Consider the following 22,111-nt stretch of genomic DNA (forward strand, 5'->3'; position numbering starts at 1 on the left):
GACAAGCTACAGGGGAATGGGAAAGAAGGGGTCAGCACTGGGTTGAGAAAAACAGGAGCAGGAGAGTCTGTGACCACTAGAGAACACTTCACCTTCCTGAACCTGGAATGGAATCCAGTATTCCTGAGTCTCACCATTCCTCTGTCAGCAAATATCTGGGAAATCCATTAGCAAAATATCTCATCCCCCCTCTAGTGCTGATCCACAGAAAGGATGAAAACCTACTATTGCTATCACTTACTCAGTTAGCTCAAGTGGCAGGGGTCTGTGTGGTGGATCGAAAGTTTCCAACTCTGCTTATGAAACTCATAGGTGGCAATATGATTCCAGATAAGTTTGTTTTTTTAAATCTAGAAAATTATGCACAAAAAAGTATGTTCAAAGAACATTAAGGTTGCACACAAGGTAAAGCCAGTCACCCAGAAGACAGGAAATGCCAGAATTAAGTATGTGTGTAACGTTAATTTGCGCCCCCTTCAGTGTCTGTATTATGATAGTCTTTAATTACATGAACACATTTTCCCTCCCCACAGGACTCTTGCCTCATTCAGGATGTTCTGGGGATGGGTTATGTAGTGAAGGAGACTGTTGTCTGTGGGACATCTACTTCATTTGTTGTAGAAGTTTGAAGTTTAGTGACTGAAATGGGAATGCAGTAAGAAAAAGGTTAAGGCAGCTGATTGGAGAACTTGATTATATTCCTGCCTCTGCCACAGAGTTACTGTGTGTTGCTGGAACAAAATGTCCAAACATTTCACAGGTGGTCACTAATTGAGTGTTCCTTGTTTTCTTGGTGCCTGACTTGAGCCCTTGGGATCCAGTGTGTAGAGGTGGTGAGCATTCACAGCTTCAATTGAAGTTAATGAAAGCTGTGCTTTGAACATATAAAATGCTAATGATTCTGAAAAATCAGGCCCTAGGTGGCTCAATTTGGGCACCCAAAATTCATGTACACTTTTGACCACAATTCTTCTGTTCCTCCAATTGTAAAATGGTGATAATAGTCCCTCACTTCAGATGGTGTTGTGAAAATAAATTCGTTAATATTTGTGAAGCACTCAGACGTTACATTGATACGTGCTATAAAAAAAACACGAAGAAATTAATAATTCGGTCTTCAGAGAAGGGTTTGCATCACTGTTGCCAACTTTCACGCGGTAAATAAGCATCCCGACATTTACAATAAACCAAAAATCAAGCTAATCCCATTTCAAAACAGGGCCAAACAAGCCAATCCCTAAGAACCCCAACACTCTATGTGACTAGATCCCCCTGGTATGCAGTCTGGGACTGTGGTGGGCCCGCTGTGCACCCCCCGACTATCTCCCCACTTTTCCCTGCTTGCCCCTCCTAGCCGAGAGCTGATCAAAAAAAAGAAGCAACAAGCACCAAGCCAAACCAGCAACAAACTACAAGCAACTCAACAAGCCAATTAAGCCAAAAACAAGCCCAATTCCTGTTTTTCCCCCCGCAGGTTTGGCATGTCTGGTGTGCACAGTGTGCAATAAGTAAAGAATAGGGCTACATATAGAATAATGGGGATGTGACAAAATATTTAAAAGCTGCTCATGCAACGAGTACCATACATCCGGGGTACTGAATGGAAAAAAAAGTACATGATCTCGTAATTAAAGATAACCTCATAATGCATATGCACCAGGGGCACAAATTATGTTGTACAGAGAACCTTAAATTTAGGAACTCCCAGATTTAGAATACTTGACTTGGCAACCTTTGTGTTCTCTTAACATAGTTTTTGTGTGTAATATAAGAGCAGGTTCAAGTTTAAACAGGTTAATTGTAGAAAATGTGTGAGTTTCTCAAATAGTGATCCCCTCTTTATTTTTAAACTGGTTTAGGTGAAGCAGAACAGCACTTTTACGGCAATGAGTCAATTGCCCTGCTGTCTATCCAACTGCATCCAGTAATGTCAAGTGCAGCATAACTGAGAAACTGGAATGTAGAAATGATTCATGTAATTAACTTTTTTCTGAAGATGACATTTTAAAAATATTAATGTGATCTAGCTCAATAGCTGAAGTCTAATTAAAGACCATCATGACATGGAAGAAGATTAGAAATGATTCAGTACTTTCGGTTTTTATCTTTTTGTTGAATTTGTAGATTGTCAAAATATACTGAGTATTTTTGCAAACATTTTAGGTCTGCATTACTAATACGATATTTGCCAATATGCAGTTTACATTTTCCACAGAGATTGCTATCACTTTTGTAACTTTTTAGATGTTTCTTTTTTCCACACTGATAAGAGTGAATCGCTAATACTTTTGAAGTGGAAAAAGGAAAAGATGAAAAAACTTAATTTTAAGTCACTTTCCCCCTTTTAAATAAATAGATAACTGATAAATCATATGAGGAAAAGCTCTACTGTGTATTGAAAAGTTAAACACTTTTTGTAAGAGAGAATATATTTGATTTTTACCTTTTGAGTAAAGATAATAGCAGGGTGTTTTTTTCTGAAATTCTAACATTATAATGTGGAGTTAGACCAAATTTTTATAGCAAAGTTTACCTGACAACACTTAGATATGTAGTCTTTTGTACATACAGGTTTTTATTATAAGCATCAGCTGGATAACACAGGCCATATCCTACTAATATTCTCTATGCCAAATTCCAGTGAAAGTCAACTATATAATAATGAGAGGGGAAACAGAGGTCTCTGTTCCCTCAAAAATGCCACGCAAAAATAGACAGTGAACAGAGGTTTTCACTGGATACTCAGACTGTACTGGATCTTACAGGCACATACATTCCCACTAGTTACTACAAAGAGAATGGGAGGGCCCAAAATTGAAGTCTCTGCAGAAATCGGTAGGGCAATAATACACATTTAAGATCAAAATCATCTTTTTCCCAAGCCTCAATTATTTTTGCTATTAGAAGTAAACTAAACAGTTTGGCAGTGATTAAAAACAATGACATACTACTGTCTACTTTCTCCCATTTCACAAGATAAGCAAACTTAACTATATCTCCCTATTTATAGCACATGTCAATTCTTCATTATCTTTAATGCAAGTGAAAAATTATCTTGTTAGACCTGGAGAGTGTAGGTTGATGGTTGTGCAAATATAACGAAGGGTTCTGCCACTGTAGTACCATTGTTCTGTCACTACACTTCTCATGAGTCAATTGTGCTAAATCATATAGAGGTTTTATGATGCAGATTACTAACCTACAGAGATTAGCCTACTTTATGCTTTAAATTCAAAGTCAATCTTCTATTAACAGAGAGCACCATCACCATAACCCGTAAAGAATCAATATGAAGCCCTTATTACATAGCAATAGACTAACATTTAGTTAACAAAAATATTCAGCATACTATGGAATGACACTAAGTTCTAGACCACATATAGATAACGAAAGTAGTCAAAAATCCCAATTTTGGGTAGTAAAATAAACTTAACAATTCAAGCATTCATTTTGCTTTATCAAATGTTCAAGTACATTAGTATTAAGATCACAAAATATGAAATCACAAATACATCCTTTCAGAATTGGCTATCTTTTACAAATGGAGGTATACCACTGAATTAGATTATAAAAACAAGAAAAAATTAAATAGTGCACTATCAAGACAACTCAAATACTAAAGTCTAATGATGTCTTATTGTTAAGAGAGATAATTGTATTGGTATGCAGAAATTGTGCCAATTCAATCATGTCCAATGCCCACTTGGAATAAAATCTTTGCAGCCTGTGTCATTCTGTGATTATCTCTTAGTGGAAGTACCTTTTCCATTCCTGCTTAAATTACTATCACCTGTGAATTTAAATTCTTTAACACAATGAATCAACGTGGGGAAAATTAGCCTTTTGTTTAATATTTTGTGCATTACTCTTAGGCATTTATCATGAATAATATGAAATTGGGAACACCCTAAACAATTCACAGTAGATTTCATATTGGTTAGAAAGGTCAGAAGTACTCTATATAACCTATTCAGGGTTATTTTAACTTCTGGAAAGATTCTTTTATTAATCAGATTAGTAGTCAATTTCTTCAGAGAAAAAAACCTGATTAAACCAGACTACAGAACTGTAGTTATTGAGAAATATTACTGAAAGCCACATCAACCAATAATTCAGACATTTTCTACTCCTATGAAATTTTAAAATTGTATTTGCTATTTTTAACAAGTTTCGTCCTTGGTATTAAAGTTCTTCTGATGTTGAGTTCTGACAAGTGAATTGAAAATAGATTATTCAAGTCTATGAAATTTAATCTTCTCAATACAACAGCAGCAAATGAAACAAGTTCATAGGTTAAAAATCACACTTGTCAGATGAAAGCTAATTAGATAGCAGAAAATCCTCACAGAACTAAGTTTCCTTACCTATCAATGTCAGAAGTCTACGAAAAGGTCTATTAAATTAAAGTCAATATGGGATAGAGAAAATAAGAAAAAAGTAAGTAGATTATGGACTAAAAACTGCCAATATATATGCATAACCAACTGCATGTGCATCACTTGTTTGTGAAGTATCAAACGTACTTGTAGTTTCAACAATAGTAATATTCAATTTAAAACTGTGTAATTTTAAAATTTTGATATCAATCTACTGGCCTATATTTTCAAAAGCAACTCGTCACTTTGGCCCCAAAGCTTCAAAGAACTTACACATGAGTAGTCCCATTGAGTCCAATTAATTAAAAAATATATTTTGGTAAGTTAGCAATAGCTAAAATTGTGTAGTGATTTTATTAAATGTGTACGAGACCGCCAAACTCCTTCATATACACAACGTCTCCTAGCCTCATCCTCCAAACTGTCACCAGACACTTTTACTTGTAAATAGTTAGAACAAGGCACACAAATACAAATATTTGAAATCCAGTGCAAATCACTGGAATGATCCACCAGTTATATCGTTCTCCACATCAGGGAAATGCTTGAGTTTTTATTTTTTTTATTTAGTCAAATAGATTAAATTAACAGGTATCCATTCTAAAATAATTCAACTCTGGACTTAAACCAACAAAAACAAAAAATACTTGAGATAAATGTTGACAGTTGTGGCTAAGTATTCTACAGTTTCCTGATCAGTGCATAAACATTGCTATCTTATATGGTAAAGTAAAGTAGGAAAGGAAAACATCCCTATTCAGGAGAATGGTTAAACACGTACTTATCTTTAAGCAAATGTAAGTGCTTTTTTAAATTAGATTGAGAGCAAATAACAATGCTAAATTATTTTGGTCAATTTATATTAATGTCTTCAACATTTAGTTTTGAGGTTTTCTTTTACATGCACACAAACAAAATGTAAGTGTTTTGGAAAGTATTTTAGGAATATTCTATTGAACATCACCATATACATTTATATTCTGATTTACAGAAGAATTGAGCACCTTCATTTCTCACTGAAAGGTAGGCTTATCACTTCCATATTTATTTCCAGGGATGAAGTCAGTGGCAAAACCCCCAAAAAAGCCCAAATTATCTTGAGCTGTGAACCAAAAAGAGACATAACCAAAAAACAGCAGAAAAACTGCTTAGGAAGTGATGTGGGAAAGCAGTTTTCAAATATCAGAGAGGTAGCCGTGTTAGTCTGGTTCTGTAAAAGCAGCAAAGAATCCTGTGGCACCTTATAGACTAACAGACGTTTTGCAGCATGAGCTTTCGTGGGTGAATGCCCACTTCATCGGATGCAAGAGTGGAAAATCTTTTTTTGCTGCTTTTACAGTTTTCAAATGCCTCTCAGTCTGGTTATTGGAGCATTCAATATATTGTTAAGGCTACTGAAGTTTAATAACTTGTTACACAGGTCACCTCTGAAGTGTAGTTCTGATCTGAGAAGAAACCATTTGAAAATGGCACTTTCATATTCAACAGATCTGCTCCTTTTACACACTGAATCTAAGGGTATGTCTATACTACCAGCTGGATCGGCGGGTAGCAATTGATCTATCGAGGATTGATTTATCGTGTGTAGTGCAGACGCGATAAATCAATCCCCAATCGCTTTCCCATCAACTGCTGAACTCCAGCAGTGCGAGAGGCAGAAGCAAAGTCGATGGGGGAGCCGCGGCTGTTGATCCAGCGCCGCGAGGACGTGAAGTAAGTAATTTTAATTCGATCTAAGATACGTCGACTTCAGCTACGCTATTCTCGTAGCTGAAGTTGTGTATCTTAGATTGATCCCCTCCCCCAGTGTAGACCAGGCCATATTCATTCACTTGAATGAGAAAAGTACATTTTTGCTACTCTTACCCATTAGTCCTGCAGAGCCAGCATAGCTATGGGTGAGTGGTATGCTAATTCTTCTTGTGCATTAGCAGAATAATCCCAATTACAGAGCCACTTACACCTGCGCAACCCCTCTGACAGCAATGGAATGCCATAGTTGTAACAATTTTTTTAAATATCTTTTTGTTGTAAAGTGAGCACATTTCATATGCAGGCTATTGAGAAACAAACATGGAAATTCATACTTAAAAATAAATTATTTCAACTTTTGATAGCACCCATACCCTGCTCTAGACACCTTACAATAATTAAAATGAGTAATACTAAAAGATATAACAGTATACTCACAATGCCATAATAGTATGCCTTAATAATAACCACGCATCTAACTTCTCCTCATTGTCATCATTTCCACAGGCTAACAAATCTGGGTTCTGGGGCACCAAGGAAGGGACAAGATCCAGCATTCAGAGCCCTTCAGAAAAATACCTTCCCCTTCAGCCCCATTCTTACTTAACCAGAGATGCTGCTAAGTTAAGCATGTCTGCTGAGTGTAATTCCTATAGTACTGTACCAAATAAAAGAGACAATCTCTAGACTAGATAGGGCCCTTAAACTCTATCCAGAAATTAACAGCCAGTGCAGACTACAGAGCGATAACTACATGAAGCTGTAAAGCAGGCAGGCTTGGCAGAATTCAATTTTTTTGTAATTTCAATGGATACTACCAATGCTTATTTTTAACCATGTGTTCTATTTTTGGTTATTTAAATTTTCATAGATGTGAAAAATTATGAAGAGGGTCAGACAATTATTTAATGACAGTAGACACAGATTCAAAAAGTTTAAGCTTTATAACCATTAACACAAATTTTCAATGTTGTACTTTAAAATATACAAAGTAAATAGCCGTAAAATCAAATGCTAATAAGTTCTCAAGCAGCATTTTCTTACTTTACCTATCTGTAAATTTCAATCATCACGGGAAATATTTTGTCAGCAGTTTGTGGATATAGGGTGATACCAACATTTATCGATTTTTACTTACTTGTAAAAAATCTAATATTTCCAAGCCTACAAGTAGGCCTGATTCTAATCTCACTAATATTAGTTTTACAAGTATAAGGAGGATACATGGATAACCTTTGTCAATGCATCAACCATGCCAGGAAACGTAGTCATAAAAATTTAGTTCCTGAATAACAGGGACGTTGCCACTCATGTTGCTCCACTAACTCTCCTAATGGCCTTACATATACATTGAACAGGAGGGACGAGAAACTAGAACTATACAGTACCCCAGTCTGAAAGAGCCATCACCCAAAGCCATCATCTGGGACCTCTCACAAATTACCCATGATACTGCCATGCTTTCCTCCAGCACACTGCATCAGAATGCAGCCTCACAGACAGTATCGCGGAGACCAGAGGCATCTATTGGAATAGCATTTTTAATAAATCAGAATGTCAATGAGGGCAAAACTGTGGTAATATTATTTGGTTTTAGACATGATTTCTCAATTGTTACCTTATAAACAACCAACATGTTTCAATTTGTTACTATATTATTTCTTAGAGCAATGTATATTATGTAAGATTCTTAGATAAGGAGTAAATCCAAAAGAATTTCCAAGTTTGCTGCTAGTTCTCCTCCCACATACCATATGTTTGAAACTAGTGTTTATGACTCAGCAGACTCTTTGGGTAATATATTGGTTTCATTTTACTGCAGATCTGGGTTAAAATGAGTTTGTACACTCATCCAGTTTCTTTTAAAAGTTAAAAACTCTTATTATGTTGCTGGAACTCCTCTTCCTCAGAAACAAGATGAGAATCCTACCTGAAAAAAAGTGAAGAGAAAGAAGAGAAAAAGGGATCAGGAAGGAGGGAAACTAGTTTGACATGCAGTGAAAAATGAAAGGCTAGAATGGAGGCACTTTCTTGAGTAACCTTGCTGAGGAGTCACAAATCATGATGCTATCCCTGCTGATTGTTCATTGGAATTTTGGTATAAATATGTAGCTATATATCTGCTATTAAAGATAAATGTTATAGGTTAAAGGGACTGTTGCCTTATATTTCTTTATATTTAACATTTGTATGTAATTATATTGGTGTGGGTAGCATTTTACAGAGACAAAGACAAGCTCCTTGCCTAAAGAGTTTATAATCTAAATTAGATACGACATGATACGGGGTGGGGGGGCGAGGGGAAATATGTCAAGCGAAAGGGAGGAAGGCTAATTTACACGAACTACCATTATGACAGATGTATGCATTCACAAAGTATGCATTATATGATGCCAATTACAAACGCATGAGCATGCGCGCACGCACATGCACAAAGTTAAAGGACGTTATTGGGCTTGCAAAGCAAAGCACTCAAAAGTTAGGAAATGCTGGCATTTCCTAACTTTTGAGAGCTTGACTTTTCAACTGAAATAATGTTCTTTTAATATTTGCTGGGGGGAGGGAAGGTTGTATGAAGTTGTCATAATATAATGTAAATTATTAAGGCAACTACCTCTCATAATACCAATACCTGTAGAACCTTCATTTGGCGCTCTGGGCAGATGCATTATGAGACAGTCTTTAATTGCATGATCAAATAACATTTTTTCCCCACAGGACCATTGCCTCATTCAGTGGATGATGCATATCGTATACTCATGGTTCAATGTGTGGCCCAATCCCTTTTTTATTGCACACTCTTCAAACCCTGCTCTGAAGACAGTATTATTAATTTCCTCATGGGCTTTTCTCTGGCACCCATCACTATAAAATCTGAGTGCTTCACAACAATTGATCTTCACAAAACACCTGTGAGAAGAGTGGGTATTATTATCCCCATTTTACAGATGGGGAAGTGAAGCACAGATAGATTAAGGTCAAAAGTATCTACTAATTTTGGATACCCAATTTGAGAAGCCTAGGACCTGATTTTTCATAGTGCCTAGCATTATACAGCATTTTATATAGAATCACAGAAATATACAGCTGGAAGGGACCTCAAGCACTGAGGCATGACCAAGTATACCATCCCTGACTGATGTTTGTTCAACCTGTTCTTAAAAATCTCCAATGACGGGGATTCCACAGCCTCCATTGGGAGCCTATTCCAGAGCTGAACTACCCTTGTACCTATTGGGTTCCGGGTCAGCTACCCTTGTAGTTAGAAAGATTTTCCTAATATATAGCCTAAATCTCCCTTGCTGCAGATTCAGCTGATTACTTCTCCTCCTACCTTCACTGGACTTTCTTACAGCTTGGTGCCCAGAACTGGACACAGTACTCTGGATTGGGCCTCATCAGTGCCGAGTAGAGTAGGATAATCACCTTCCAAGTCCTCCAGACAAGACTCTTGTTAATACACCCCAGAGGATATTAGCCTTTTTAGCAACTAGATCATGTTTTGGACTCAGTCAATTTGCGATCCACTATAACCCCCAGATCCTTTTCTGCAATACGATTACCTAGCCAGTTAGTCCTTATTTTGTTGTTGTTCATTTGATTTTTTTTTCTTCTTAAGTGTAGTACTTTGCACTTGTCTATACTGAATTCCATCCTGTTGATTTCAGGCCAATTCTCCAATCTGTCACAGATATTTTGAATTCTTTTAATCCTGTCCTGCAAAGTGCTTGCAACCCTTCCCTGCTTGTTGTCCTCCACAAATTTTACAAGTGGACTCTTCATTTCTTTCTCCAAGTCATAAATGAAAACATTGAATAGTACTGGACCCAGGATTGACCCTTGCTAGACCCCATCAGATACATCCTCCCCAATTTGACAGCAAACCACTGAGAACTGCTCTTTGAGCACGGTCTTTCAACCAGTTTTGCACCCACCTAATGGTAATTTCATCTAGACCTTACTTCTCTAGTTTGTGTATGAGAATGTCATGTGAGACTGTGTCAAAAGCCTTACTGAAAATCAAGATATATCATGTCTACTGCGTCCCTCTATCCAGTAAGCCAGTAACCCCATTAAAGAAGAAAAATAGTTTGTTCTTGACAAATTGGCATTTGTTCTTGACAAATCCATGCTGGCTATTACTTAGAATCCTATTATCCCCTAGGTGCTTACAAATTGATTTTTTAATTTGTCCCAGTATCTATCTAGGTATCAACGTTAGGTTGACTGATCTATAATTCCTCAGGTCCTCTTTTTTCCCTTCTTAAAGAGAGATGCTATGTTTTCCTTCTCCGGTCCTCTGAGACCTTACCCATCTCCATGATTTCTCAAAGATAATCTGCTAGCGGTTCTGAAATTGTTTCAGTTAGTTCCTTAAGTACCCTACGATGAACTGCAACTTTAATACATTTAACGTTTCTAAATATTCTTTAACCTGTTTTTTGGCTTGCAATACTTCCCTTTTGTTGTTAACATTAATTATAATTATCTATGTTAAGCATCTGGTCACAATTTACCTTTTTAGTGTAAACAAACAAAATAGACATTAAGCACCTCAGTCTTCTTAGTGTAATCCATTATCAACTCTTCCTTCCTGCTAAGGACCTATGCTTTCCTTTGTAGTTCTCTTGCTCCTAATGTATTTATAGAACCTCTTCTTATTGCCTTTTATATCTCTTGCTAGATATACCTCATTTTGTGCCTTAGCCTTTCTGCTTTTCCCCCTACGTACTTGGTGCTATTCTTTTGTACCCATCTTTAGCGATTTGTCCATGTTTCTACTTTTTGTAGGATTCTTTTCAATTTTCAAGTCATTACACTGTTCTGATGGAGCCATATTGGCCTCTTACTGTTCTTATCTTTCCTTCCCATCAGGACAGTTTGCTGGTTTGCCTTTAATATTGTCTGAGAAACTGTGAACTCTCCTGAACAACTCCTTTTGTTCAAAGCGCAGCTGATTGACTTCAGTTGTACTGTGAGTGCCTAGCACTTCTGCAGATCAGACCCCAAGTGCCCAGAAAATGAGAATTAGTTGCTGCCTATGAAAAGTTTGGTGTGACTTGCCCAGCATCACAAAGGAACTCTGTGACAAAGTCAGGGATAGAATCCAGTTTTCCGGGGCAGCATTCAACTGCCTTAACCATGAAACCATCCTTTCTTTCCCTTCAATCCCCTGCCTCAATCACTGCACAAGTTCCAACTTTTACAATAAATGTAGCAGGAGTTGACTACACAGCTTTGATTAACTCCCAGAGCAGGTCCATCCTGTGTACTTAATGAGGCAGTGGTCTTGTGGGGGAAAAAAGAGCATGTGCTCATGTAATTCAAGACTGTCTCAAGACACATGCACAATGGAGGGGGAACCTTCATTTTGGGGTTTCCTACTTGACTGTGCACCTTTAATAATGTCCTAACAGAGGGATATGGGTGTATGTGTAATTTGCTAGGTTTTTAAAACCAAACTGAAAAATCAGAAATGCCATCATGTCAAGTCATATTGACACCCATCTGAGTCATTCTGCGATTTGAGCTAAAAGAGTAGCTGATAGCAGTAACAGGTTTTCATCCAACGTGGACCAGTACTAGAAGGGGATGATATACACTGCCAAAGGGTTTCACAGATGAGTGGTGAGATTCAAAAATCATGAGTTCCACTACAGGCTCCAGAGAGGATTGTGCTCTAGTGGGCACAGACTGTTCTGCCTTTCCTTCCCTCCCACTACGTTCATTCCCCACGACCTGTCACCCCATCACCCAGTCCTTTGGCCAGTCATTCCCAATCACCTCCCTATTCCCATGCCCAGTTTCTCCCCTCCCAGCTCCTCATTCAATCTTTCTCTTCCCCTTCCATTCCCCCGCCTCCATATGCCTGCCCCCTACCTATATACCCTGTCTCCACTGGGTTCCCACTCCTGGTCTTCTCAACCAGGTAGTCACAGCCTCTTTCTACCCCAATCCCCAGGTTCCTTCTCTTAGATACAAATACAAAGTCAGCCAGAGGCAGACCCCTGGCATGGAAAATTTCGGCCCAACTGGTTAAAAACTGTCAAAGATAGAAGCAACTGTAGGTTGTGTCAGGCAAACTTTATATTTAGGCAGTGCTACCATCCCTGTCTATAATATTTAGCATTGTCTCTCGTTTCTGGTGAGATTTGTTATTTATTAATTTTTAGGCCAGCCTAATAAAAGCTAAAGCTACTTATTCTGCTTCCCTTTCACATGTTCAGTAATACCTCACTCAGAGCACTGATGCCAACAGTAAAACACACAAGTAAGGGTGATGCAGCCATCACTTTTATTAAGCTTGTGCGGGTCATTGTGGGAGAGGCTGAGGAAAAAGAGGGGAAGATTCTGAAGGTGAATGAGACTGTGTGGCTGACAGGATCAAGGATAATTAAGGCACAGAGGACAGCCTGGGAGAAAAGAGGCATGAAGGTATGCAAGATTATCAGAGGGTAGAGTTCAAGCAGAAGAGTGGTAAGAGGTAACATTGAAGCGTGGTCAAAGATCTGCAGCTCCCTGAAGACAAAGGCAAGGGGTTTCAATATGATATTGATGAAGATGAGGAAAATAAAGGGACTCGAGTGGGGATGACGTGGCCAGAGCAGCAGGAGATGACATTGGCAATGGTATTTTGGATACTCTAGAAGGGTGCAGTGTGGAAATCAGGTAAGATCAGAAAGAAGGTTGAAACAGTCTAGGTAAGAGATAAGTGTTTGGAAGTAGGGATAAAGGAGGAGGGATACATTGGGATATATTGTAGAGGAGGAAATGGCAATTTTTTAGCAATAGCCTAGCTGTAACTAAAGCCAACCAAGCCCAGAATTTTGAAAGGCAAAGCAGGAGAAAACTACAATAATGGTACATCCACTATGTTAACATGATGGACAGGTCACAGAAAAAGAAGATTAAGGAAAAGCTGTTGGACTTGGCCAGAAAGAGGACGCAAGTGCAGGCTCAGTGGAGTGAGAGGCCAAGACGAAGAGTCACGGACAGAGTTAGCAGCATGGAAGTCAAGGCAATGGGACAAGACAAACAAAAACAATGTCCCTGACATTCCTATTTGTAAGCTTTCAAAATGTTATTTATTTTTTAAGCAGTACTTGTATACACAGCCAAACGTTTTGAGGTCAACTGTAAACAGCTTACATTTTAGTCCGGCTTCTTTTAAAAGTACACTGACATGTCTGTATCAGCAGCATAATGCTCGTAACAGCTGAGCAAAGTGTACGGACAAAGCAGCATTTACTGTAAGTAAACCTCAGTATTTAGACCAGCTCCCATTAGTTGAAGTCTTGCATGTCTTAAAAATTTAAATGTTAGTTATTAGACTAGTTCAGAAATATTCAGTTAAAAATACTTGTATAAATTCATCAATACTCATGGCTTTCAAATTCTCATTTTCAATCTCTTAAGAACAGCATCCTAATTATACCATCACCAAAATACATATTATATAAAAATATAGCTGGACATATAAGCGTGTGTGGAACTATCGATAAGCATAGCTATAGTTATCTAGATAGATAGATAACACGTGACCAGCTATATTTTACTGCATTATAAAAGACTTTGCATATTTTAACATTGTGAAACAAAAACAAATATGTATTAAGTCATTAATTTGCCATCAAACAAGTTATTTGCATGGAAGGTTACAGGAATAAAAGAAAATTCTAATTTAAATGCATTTATCTTTTGAGCCAACAAGCCATTCTCCTGTAAAACCTATACATTTATAAAAGGTGACAGGATATAAGTGTTAGTATTCTCTCACTCTCTTCAAAATAACACATTGTTATTTTGATGCCAACTGATAAAAACAGCCTGAGATGCAATACAGATGGTTTTATGCAGTACAGAATAACAGTAGTTTCTAACCCAAATATGCTTTTCCTCACAGGAATTAAAACCGCATAAGCTTTTATCTTGCATTCAGTAAACATTTTGTAATAAAAACTGATTATAAAAAATTTGCTTAACAGGTTATAAATGATTTTAAGAATTATCTTTGAAGTCTAAAATCGACCTTAATTTTAAAAAAAAGCTTTGCATTGGTGAACATAACAGAACATGATAAAAACATATTGGGCTAGGTGAAAAACATTTTTCCCCAGTTAGAGCTGAACTGCATATTTTATACATTTATTCAGGTAAGCTGATGCTAACATTGGAAGCCAAATTCTGCCCAGGTTTGCACCCCATCATAATGAACAGACCTGTAATGCAAAATTTGTTCTTTTTCTATGTAAGATATTTTTAAATGCCATGCTGATTTTTCCAGTTTTATTTTTGGAAATAAACACACAGCATGCACACACACTCAATGTATCCCAACCTTTTAACCAAACCACAGCTTTCTTTCTAGCTTTCTTTTGCTAGCAGTGCAGCTAAACTGCAAATAACAATTTGTCATCCACATAGTCTTGCCATTTTGTTAACAAGGAGCTGGATTATATTACTCTGTAATTACATTGGGTAATCTCACTGCAGAACCATGTATCTGCTTAATAGATATTCAATATTCGGTCAGTCTGAAGCAACAGAATTTTTTTTTACATGTTACAATTTTTAACATGTCTTTCATACTGTTAGATTAATACTCAATATCCACTTTGAAGTGTCTCCATTCTTAGAAGTGTATTTACTTTTCTCTTATACCGGCAATCAGAAAGGCTATGTAAAAGATTTCAAACTGACAGGAATGTCCATACTTGTATTGAAGCCTAGAACACATTTAGCCATTCTCCACAATTTAACAAACTAGGCCATTCTCCTGTGTTTATGATCCACATAAATGGATCCTCACACTGGTGCAGAGCCCACTGATTTCAAAGGGACGTCCTGCAGGTGGATTCTTGCGAGCTCTGACACCAGTTCCTCTTAGTAAGTCACTTAACCTCTCTGGTTTTCTTTTCCCATCTGTAAAATGAGGATAACATTTAGCTACCTCACAGGATTGTAGTGAGAAGCACTCAATATCTGCAAAGTGCTACATAGGAGCTAAAATACACCAAAACCTTCCAATGGCTGGAGGCATAATGACTCCCAAACACCCAGCATATCTAAAAAAATTTCCCTAGAAACTCTTTAAAACATAACGTTAGGTATGAAGCAACAAGGCTTTACATCTCATGCAGCTTGAGGTTGGGGAAGGAGTTGGGGTCTCCCGTTTTAGTATATGTAACGTGTGTGTGTGTGTGTGTGTGTGTGTGTGTGTGTGTGTGTGTGAGTGTGAGAGAGAGAGAGAAAAAGAGAGCGCGAGCGAGAGAATGTTAAATTCAGCTGCTTTTAAAAAAAAAATTTAATGTGAGGAAAGGTTGCTTGAGATACCAAGACCCAAGTTCACAAGAGTCTTGTTTATAAACCTAGTAACATTCATCCTTCACTAATTATTAGAGCTGGTTGGGAATTTTCTATTGCAATGATTTTCCAGCAGAAAATGCAGTTCTACAAAATTGAAGTTTCTACAGGGAAAAGTTTGATTTTTTTTTCATGTCAAATAGAAATTAAATATTTGATTTAGGATCTGTTCAACCTGAATCAGAATATTTCATTCTGTCCCAAAAAAGAGACATGAAAGAAAGTCGGGCATCAGGGTCTCAAACTACAACTCCCAGGAGGCAATGTACCTCAGTGGGAAAATGCGGTTTAATGCTCTAAGCTAGTGGTTCCCAAACTTGTTCTGCTGCTTGCACAGGGAAAGCCCCCTGGCAGGCTGGGCCGGTTTGTTTACCTGCCACGTGCACAGGTTCGGCCAATCGCGGTTCCCACTGGCCATTGTTCGCCACTCCAGGCCAATGGGGGCTTCTGGAAGCAGCACAGGCCGAGGGACGTGCTGGCCACTGCTTCCAGTAGCTCCCATTGGCCGTCAGTAAACCCCTTGCTATCTCTCAAATTCGTCCCTAAGCCTGACCCTGCCCTGTCCCCTAATTCTCTTTCCAAAATCCTGCTGTGCTCCCTAACACACAGAGTGAGGAGAGAAGGCCCACTGTCAACTTTCTCCACATACAGCTATATTACATGCATTGGAACAAGATCATTTCTGCTTCGTTCAGAGTTTTTGAGACTCTTATTTGGCTTGGATTACTGTGCCAAATTCCCATTTTTATTCACCCTTTTGCTGCATCTTAAGATTGCATTTCTTTGTTTTTGCAAACTAAATTTGAAATGTTCTTTAGTGCTGTATGTTGATCCTAGGGCTATAAATTCATCTGCATCTTTTTTCTTAACTACAGGGCAGTCTGCAAGGTTTTCCACTCCACAAACTGCTTACAATTTAGGATGCATATTTTATGAGTTTAAATTTACTTTCAGGTGTTAGTTTTAAATTGTTGAATGAGTAATAGATTTTATAAATATAATAGATTATAAATAGATTTTTTTTACTATAATATGGGGCTATCAAATAGTACACCCTAGATCTACTGAAACAACTTTTTTCTTTAAATAAAAATGTGGATCTACAACAGATGTTTTGTCTTGCAATCAAAATAAAGACTCAGGCATGTTTTTGACTTGGAAGGGCTATTATTGGCAGTAGGTCAAGTGTACTTTAGATTATGCTGCCAGAAATATGGCCAAGTTCAGAGGCAATTAGTGTGTGCTAGGAAGCTTGAGCATCAAGGAACCTGAAGTCACTGTAACGTACATAGAAATAACACCCACCTGTGGAAAAAGATGCAGAGCTGCTCCAACACCTCACAAATCCCAAGAGATTTACACAGATCCCAAAATATCAAAGAGGAAGTATGTCTCTCTCCACCAGCTTTGGCCCCACTAGAACTATGCCACCAGTGGGTTGAGCCCTACTGATAGCTGAGTCTGAGATCCCTGGGAGGGTAATCTCCACATGAAAAGGAATAAGGGGGGCAGGCCAATAGGGAAGTGTTTCCAGACTCCACGGATGAAATTGCCTAAGGAGGTTGTAGAATCTCCATCACTGGAAATTTTTAAGAGCAGGTTAGACAGACACCTGTCAAGGATGGTCTAGATAATACTTAGTCCTGCTATGAGTGCAGGGAACTGGACTAGATGACTTCTCGAGGTCCCTTCTAGTCGGATGATTATATGATCTGCCACATAGCAAGTTACTATGGAATCATCTCTGAACGTGGCCAGAATTCATATTTTTCTTTGTGGTACAAGGAATTTTTTTTCCAAATTCACATTTGTTGGAGTTACAGAGATCTAGTTTATATTTCTTTTGTATATACTGTTAATACCTTTGCACTTGGATATCAGTGTTGGATGTTGTCTTAATTGAAATCATTATATCATAATAATTTAGCACTTAATTGCATTTTTTTCCCCTTAGTGTGGAGTTGGATTTTAAACAGCAGGAAGACAAACTACAGCCGGTTCTGAGAAAACTTCATCCTATTGAGGAAACTCAGGTTGCACCTTTGCCTTATTCTCAGGAGAGTTACTCCTCAACTCCCAAACAAAAATCCAAAACTGAATCAAAAAAGCATGGAAGATGGAAACTCTGGTTTCTTTAACTAAGTCCATTAGCTATGGAGTTTAAGGCCTTCTTTGAAACATATTTTGGAATTCAGTTAATCATCTAAAAATGGATCTTGGTAATTGATCAGTGTTATTAGCCACTGTTACTCTGGTTATTATGGGCAGCATTCAGTTCTCACCATATGTACCAAAAAGGCCTTTGTACCTATAAACTAATGTTCATGAGCAAGGCATTAAATCATACCTTGCCAACTTTTATTTGCAGTTCACCAATGTGGGATGTAAAATCAGAATTGAAATTTGTATAGACAAAGATGACAAGCAAAACTATGTTCCCACCACCACCACCACCCTCCTTAGATCTGCAAGTGTTACGTTTCAACCTGGTAAATGGCATCCTGCACACAGCTAAAATAACTATTTTTAAGCCTTTTTATGTTCTGTTTCATTTTAAACATTAATAAGGAAAAAATGCAAGCCTTGTGTTTGCAACGATCTTCAATTTTACATTTAATTTTCCAAATAGGTGGGGGTCATGAGAAGTGCAATTTTTAGCACATAATATCCTGGAGAAAGCACAACTTTTCAAATGGTCCAAGACCATGAATAATCTCTATGATGTGACTATATATGTGTATTTGCCTTCATGTGCTGTAGAGTTAAACCAAGTTATTACATCTCAGCATCATATTGACACCTCTAATTTAGTGTCATATTTATCACCGGACTTATGACATATTTACTGCTCATTTTAAAGGATGAGCAGCCAGAAACCACCCGAAGTCAGGACACACCTTTAATCGCTAAAAGTTGACAGGGTCGAAGCTATGGGACACTAAGCTTTCTTAGATCTCATTTTTATATTTTGGTACCCAAAGACCAAAATGCTATATTCTGGCACAGAATATGAAAAAAATAATATGGATAATAGTAAAATGATAGATTGTTGGCAGTTGCCACACTTTAAATCCTTTTTGTAATTCAATCGTCAGAAAAACTGTACACTATTGTAGAGGGTGCTAGAAATTTCATAGTACGCATTATGCTTTATTACAAGAGTTCAGAAGGGCCTGGCAACTTTAATAGTTATTTATTTAGCTGAGCTTCTAAGATCAATTTCCAGACCAACATAATATCATTTGTATTAAAGTAATATATTAACTGTACTAATCAATCACACTTAGGGGGGAAAGCTGTGAATCAAATTTCTTCTTAGATTTTTAAAAACAGTAACACTTTAAATCCACTATCAGTTATACACTGCAATCTTTTCCCTTTCCATATTAAGCATTGTCATTAAAAAACCCTAATCTAGGTGACCATCTGGAAAACTCTTGTAATGACAGGGATTGGGAATCTTGTTTCTTTTTTCTTTTAGTTAAATCATTTGAGTAGTGTACACTCACGTGACAAAAACTGGGATAACAAGGTACTGGCTCTGCAATTTCATATCCCAAGGCAGCATTAAGATGTGAATTTTTCAGTCTTTAGATGCAGCAAAAAGTTGGAAGAAATGAATCCCTAACAGCAGAGTCTGCACCTACTAAATAAACCTGGAGATGTTTATGTTCAACTCTTTTTCCCCCCTTACCTCAACATCAAATCCATTTTTAAGTACTATTAATTCTACAAAGATCCTGAAGCAAGCAGTGTGGTCTTTGTCTTCAAAGTAAACAGAAAGTTAATGTGAGTACATACAGTATATGTGAAACTGTTTATGTCCACTTCAAAACTATTTCAACTGGATGCTTTAATGAAAAAAACTCACCTTTGTAGTAAATGTCAAGAGGGCTACAAATCCTTGTACATAAGTAAACAGTATTCTAAAATATTTTTGTGAGAGATAAAGGACAAGAAAAGGTGTGCTATGAAGGAAGTGCAATTGTTTCATGTGGGAAAAAATGTTTCATGTATTTTTTACTGTTTTTAATTAATTAAAGTTATAAAACTGTTTACTAGATATCCCATCTTGTTTTAAAAATTCCAACTATTTCTAAGCATTACATATATAGATATATATATATATAATTTATGTACTTATTTTTCCTAAACAGGACAATGTCTCGAATATGGGCATATGTAGAAAAAACACACACATTCAGTATTTTAAAACAGTGCTATACTTCAAAGTATAGTGTCACACTTGCAAAGAAAATATCATACATGTCAAGTATATTTTTTAAAACACTGAGAAACATCTCACAAACGGGATTCTTTACAGATGGTTAATGCCAACTAATAAGACAGACTTATTAAAAATTCATTCTAAATATTCTTGTGTGCAAGGACTCTGATGCAAAACTCTATAAATGTTTTTATGCTTGGTTATTGAGTCATACCCAAAACTAGTATTATACAGGCGTTCAGAATGAAAAAGAAGGATTCCTTGGTGAAATATTTAAGAGCTAAAAAAATGAAAGTTATCACTGAGTGTTCTCTACATGTCCAGACTATTTTCTTAAACAAGTTGCAGATTTTTAATTTTTTACATTTTTTTAAAAAGAAAAAGCTAACATGCATAGTAAATACATATTGTGTTGAACCATACCATACTATGTAATTTGTAATAAAATGTTTTTTCAAGTGTGTTAAACGCATCATATTGTATTACATTTAGGATCACACAGGCTCGATTTAGATCTTGAGAGGAATATTTAATTCTTATAACTTTTAGCTACATATGGTATGTGACTGACCTAGAACTGTTTCCACCCTAATGTGATACATGTGATAAAAAGCAGGAACAACATTATGACAAAGGAAACATCACCACTATTACTGTAGCATATTATGTAATTTTGCTGCTAAATTCATTGGCAATATCATGCATTCTCAGACACTAAATTTACTATTTGCACTGCTTCCATAATATGCTTTAATTACTTTCTAATCAATAAATACTGCAGTAATTTTGCATTACTTACTGTTTTCATATTACATGGACAATGTTTTCTAAGTCTGCATAATTCCCATTAAGCAACAGTGACATTCCTATGCTTTGAAATTATTATTAGGAAACAATTCATGTAAGTACCACTTGTTTTCTTAAAATTAATCACTGTAAAATACTTTATAATCAGGGTAAAATGAAAAAAAAATCATGATTAAAACTAAAAAACACAAGTACAAAGTGTTTGGTTTTTCTTGCTTCAGATAAGATGCTATGCAATGAACAAACAGAATAACTGGCTATGCATTCTTTACTTTCTTCAGTGTTTTAATGCTACATTACATAAGCATTTTGAAATCAAGCTGTTAAAATTGCATTAATCTAATGTAATAGCACACAGTACGTACTACTCTTAATTTCATGGCTGTGATTACCACCAATAATATAATGGTAGTATGTTTACAGCTCTGCTATACTAGGATGAAGCAGAAGGCCTGAAACATTTCTTAACATTATTTCAGTATCAGTAAAGTACAACTGTAGCTGCTGGAAACATGCTGCCAATTTATGTAACTGAATGCAGTCTCGAGGTAAAACTTGGTATATTATATGTATATTCCATGTCCATTGCTCCATTCATGATGATATTCAATTCACACTTCAATGCACAAAAAGCTAGATAATAGTGATGGAACAAAGTCTTAATTTTTGCAATAGCTTGTAATGAGTAATTTGAAATGTGTATGAGAAAAAAAATTACATTGTACCACAAGTAAATACTATTTTTTACTTTGCAGTAACCAATGAAGAAAATAACATTGCAAACCTTCTGCCCAAGACTTTGGCACTCACTGTACCACATGATTCATAGAGTTAAAATTCCTCAAATTTTATAAGCAAAGATTCAAAATAGCAAATACTGAAAAGTCCATCTATTTATTTTCATTGAAGGAAACATATTGAGGAGGTGTTTTTGAGTAAAGTGTGGGTCTTCGTGATTTTTGGACTTATAATACTTCTCAAAAGTGCCTAGAAGAGAGCATCAAAAATTCTAAAATGTATTTACAGGACACTCACAGTTCTTTCCATTTATCTTTTTTTTTTTTTAAAGCAACCCGTTTTTCAGCACCAGAGAAGCTTAAAGATCCTGGTTCTGTCAAAGCAAAATCTTGCTGCAGCTATATACATTAAGCCTTTATTGGCTCTTCCGTAATAAAATGAAATAAAAAAATAATCTAGTGTGGACAGAATGACTATAGATAGCAGAACAAACCAAAAAAGAAAGTGAGAGGAGACTGGAAGACTTGAAGAAGACAGACACTGGAGACTGGGTGTAAGTGTACAGAGTCACTTGTGACAACGAAGGCCATGGGTTATCTTGCAAAAATCATGGTTCATATCATATTCCAGTAACTACTCATGACTCTCTTCACCTGAGCATCAGAGAGATAAACTGATAGAAATTGGTATTTGTTTTAGCAACTAGCTAGTGAGCTTCATTCTCTGACTAGAAGGTTTCTGAAGGTTTTCAAACCCTGGTGAAGGCTGGGGAAAAAATTATCTAGTGATAAAACTAAACGATCAAAACAGATTTAGCTTTTATAGCAAAAACACATTTACGATAAAA

The 22,111-nt window shown here is 36.7% G+C and overlaps 2 protein-coding genes across 6 annotated transcripts in view; one reads left to right on the plus strand and one right to left on the minus strand.

Moving 5' to 3' along the window:
* Positions 1 to 20,648, plus strand: part of INSYN2A (inhibitory synaptic factor 2A) — a 79,791-nt gene extending 59,143 nt beyond the window's left edge. For 2 of the 4 annotated variants that reach the window (XM_045023409.1, XM_045023410.1), the window contains one exon: positions 17,446 to 20,648. In XM_045023409.1, the coding sequence (XP_044879344.1) occupies positions 17,446 to 17,629 (184 nt within the window). In that variant the 3' untranslated portion in view covers positions 17,630 to 20,648. Of the gene's footprint in view, positions 1 to 1,859; positions 1,942 to 8,038; positions 8,145 to 17,445 lie in introns of those variants that run through there. The other 2 variants (XM_045023411.1, XM_045023412.1) reach the window with 2 other exon arrangements.
* The window catches only part of DOCK1 (dedicator of cytokinesis 1), a 561,291-nt gene that overhangs the window by 364,570 nt on the left and 174,610 nt on the right, over positions 1 to 22,111 (minus strand). The window lies entirely within an intron of this gene.

Source organism: Mauremys mutica, chromosome 7, assembly GCF_020497125.1.
Source record: "Mauremys mutica isolate MM-2020 ecotype Southern chromosome 7, ASM2049712v1, whole genome shotgun sequence".
NCBI classification, from domain to species: domain Eukaryota; kingdom Metazoa; phylum Chordata; order Testudines; family Geoemydidae; genus Mauremys; species Mauremys mutica.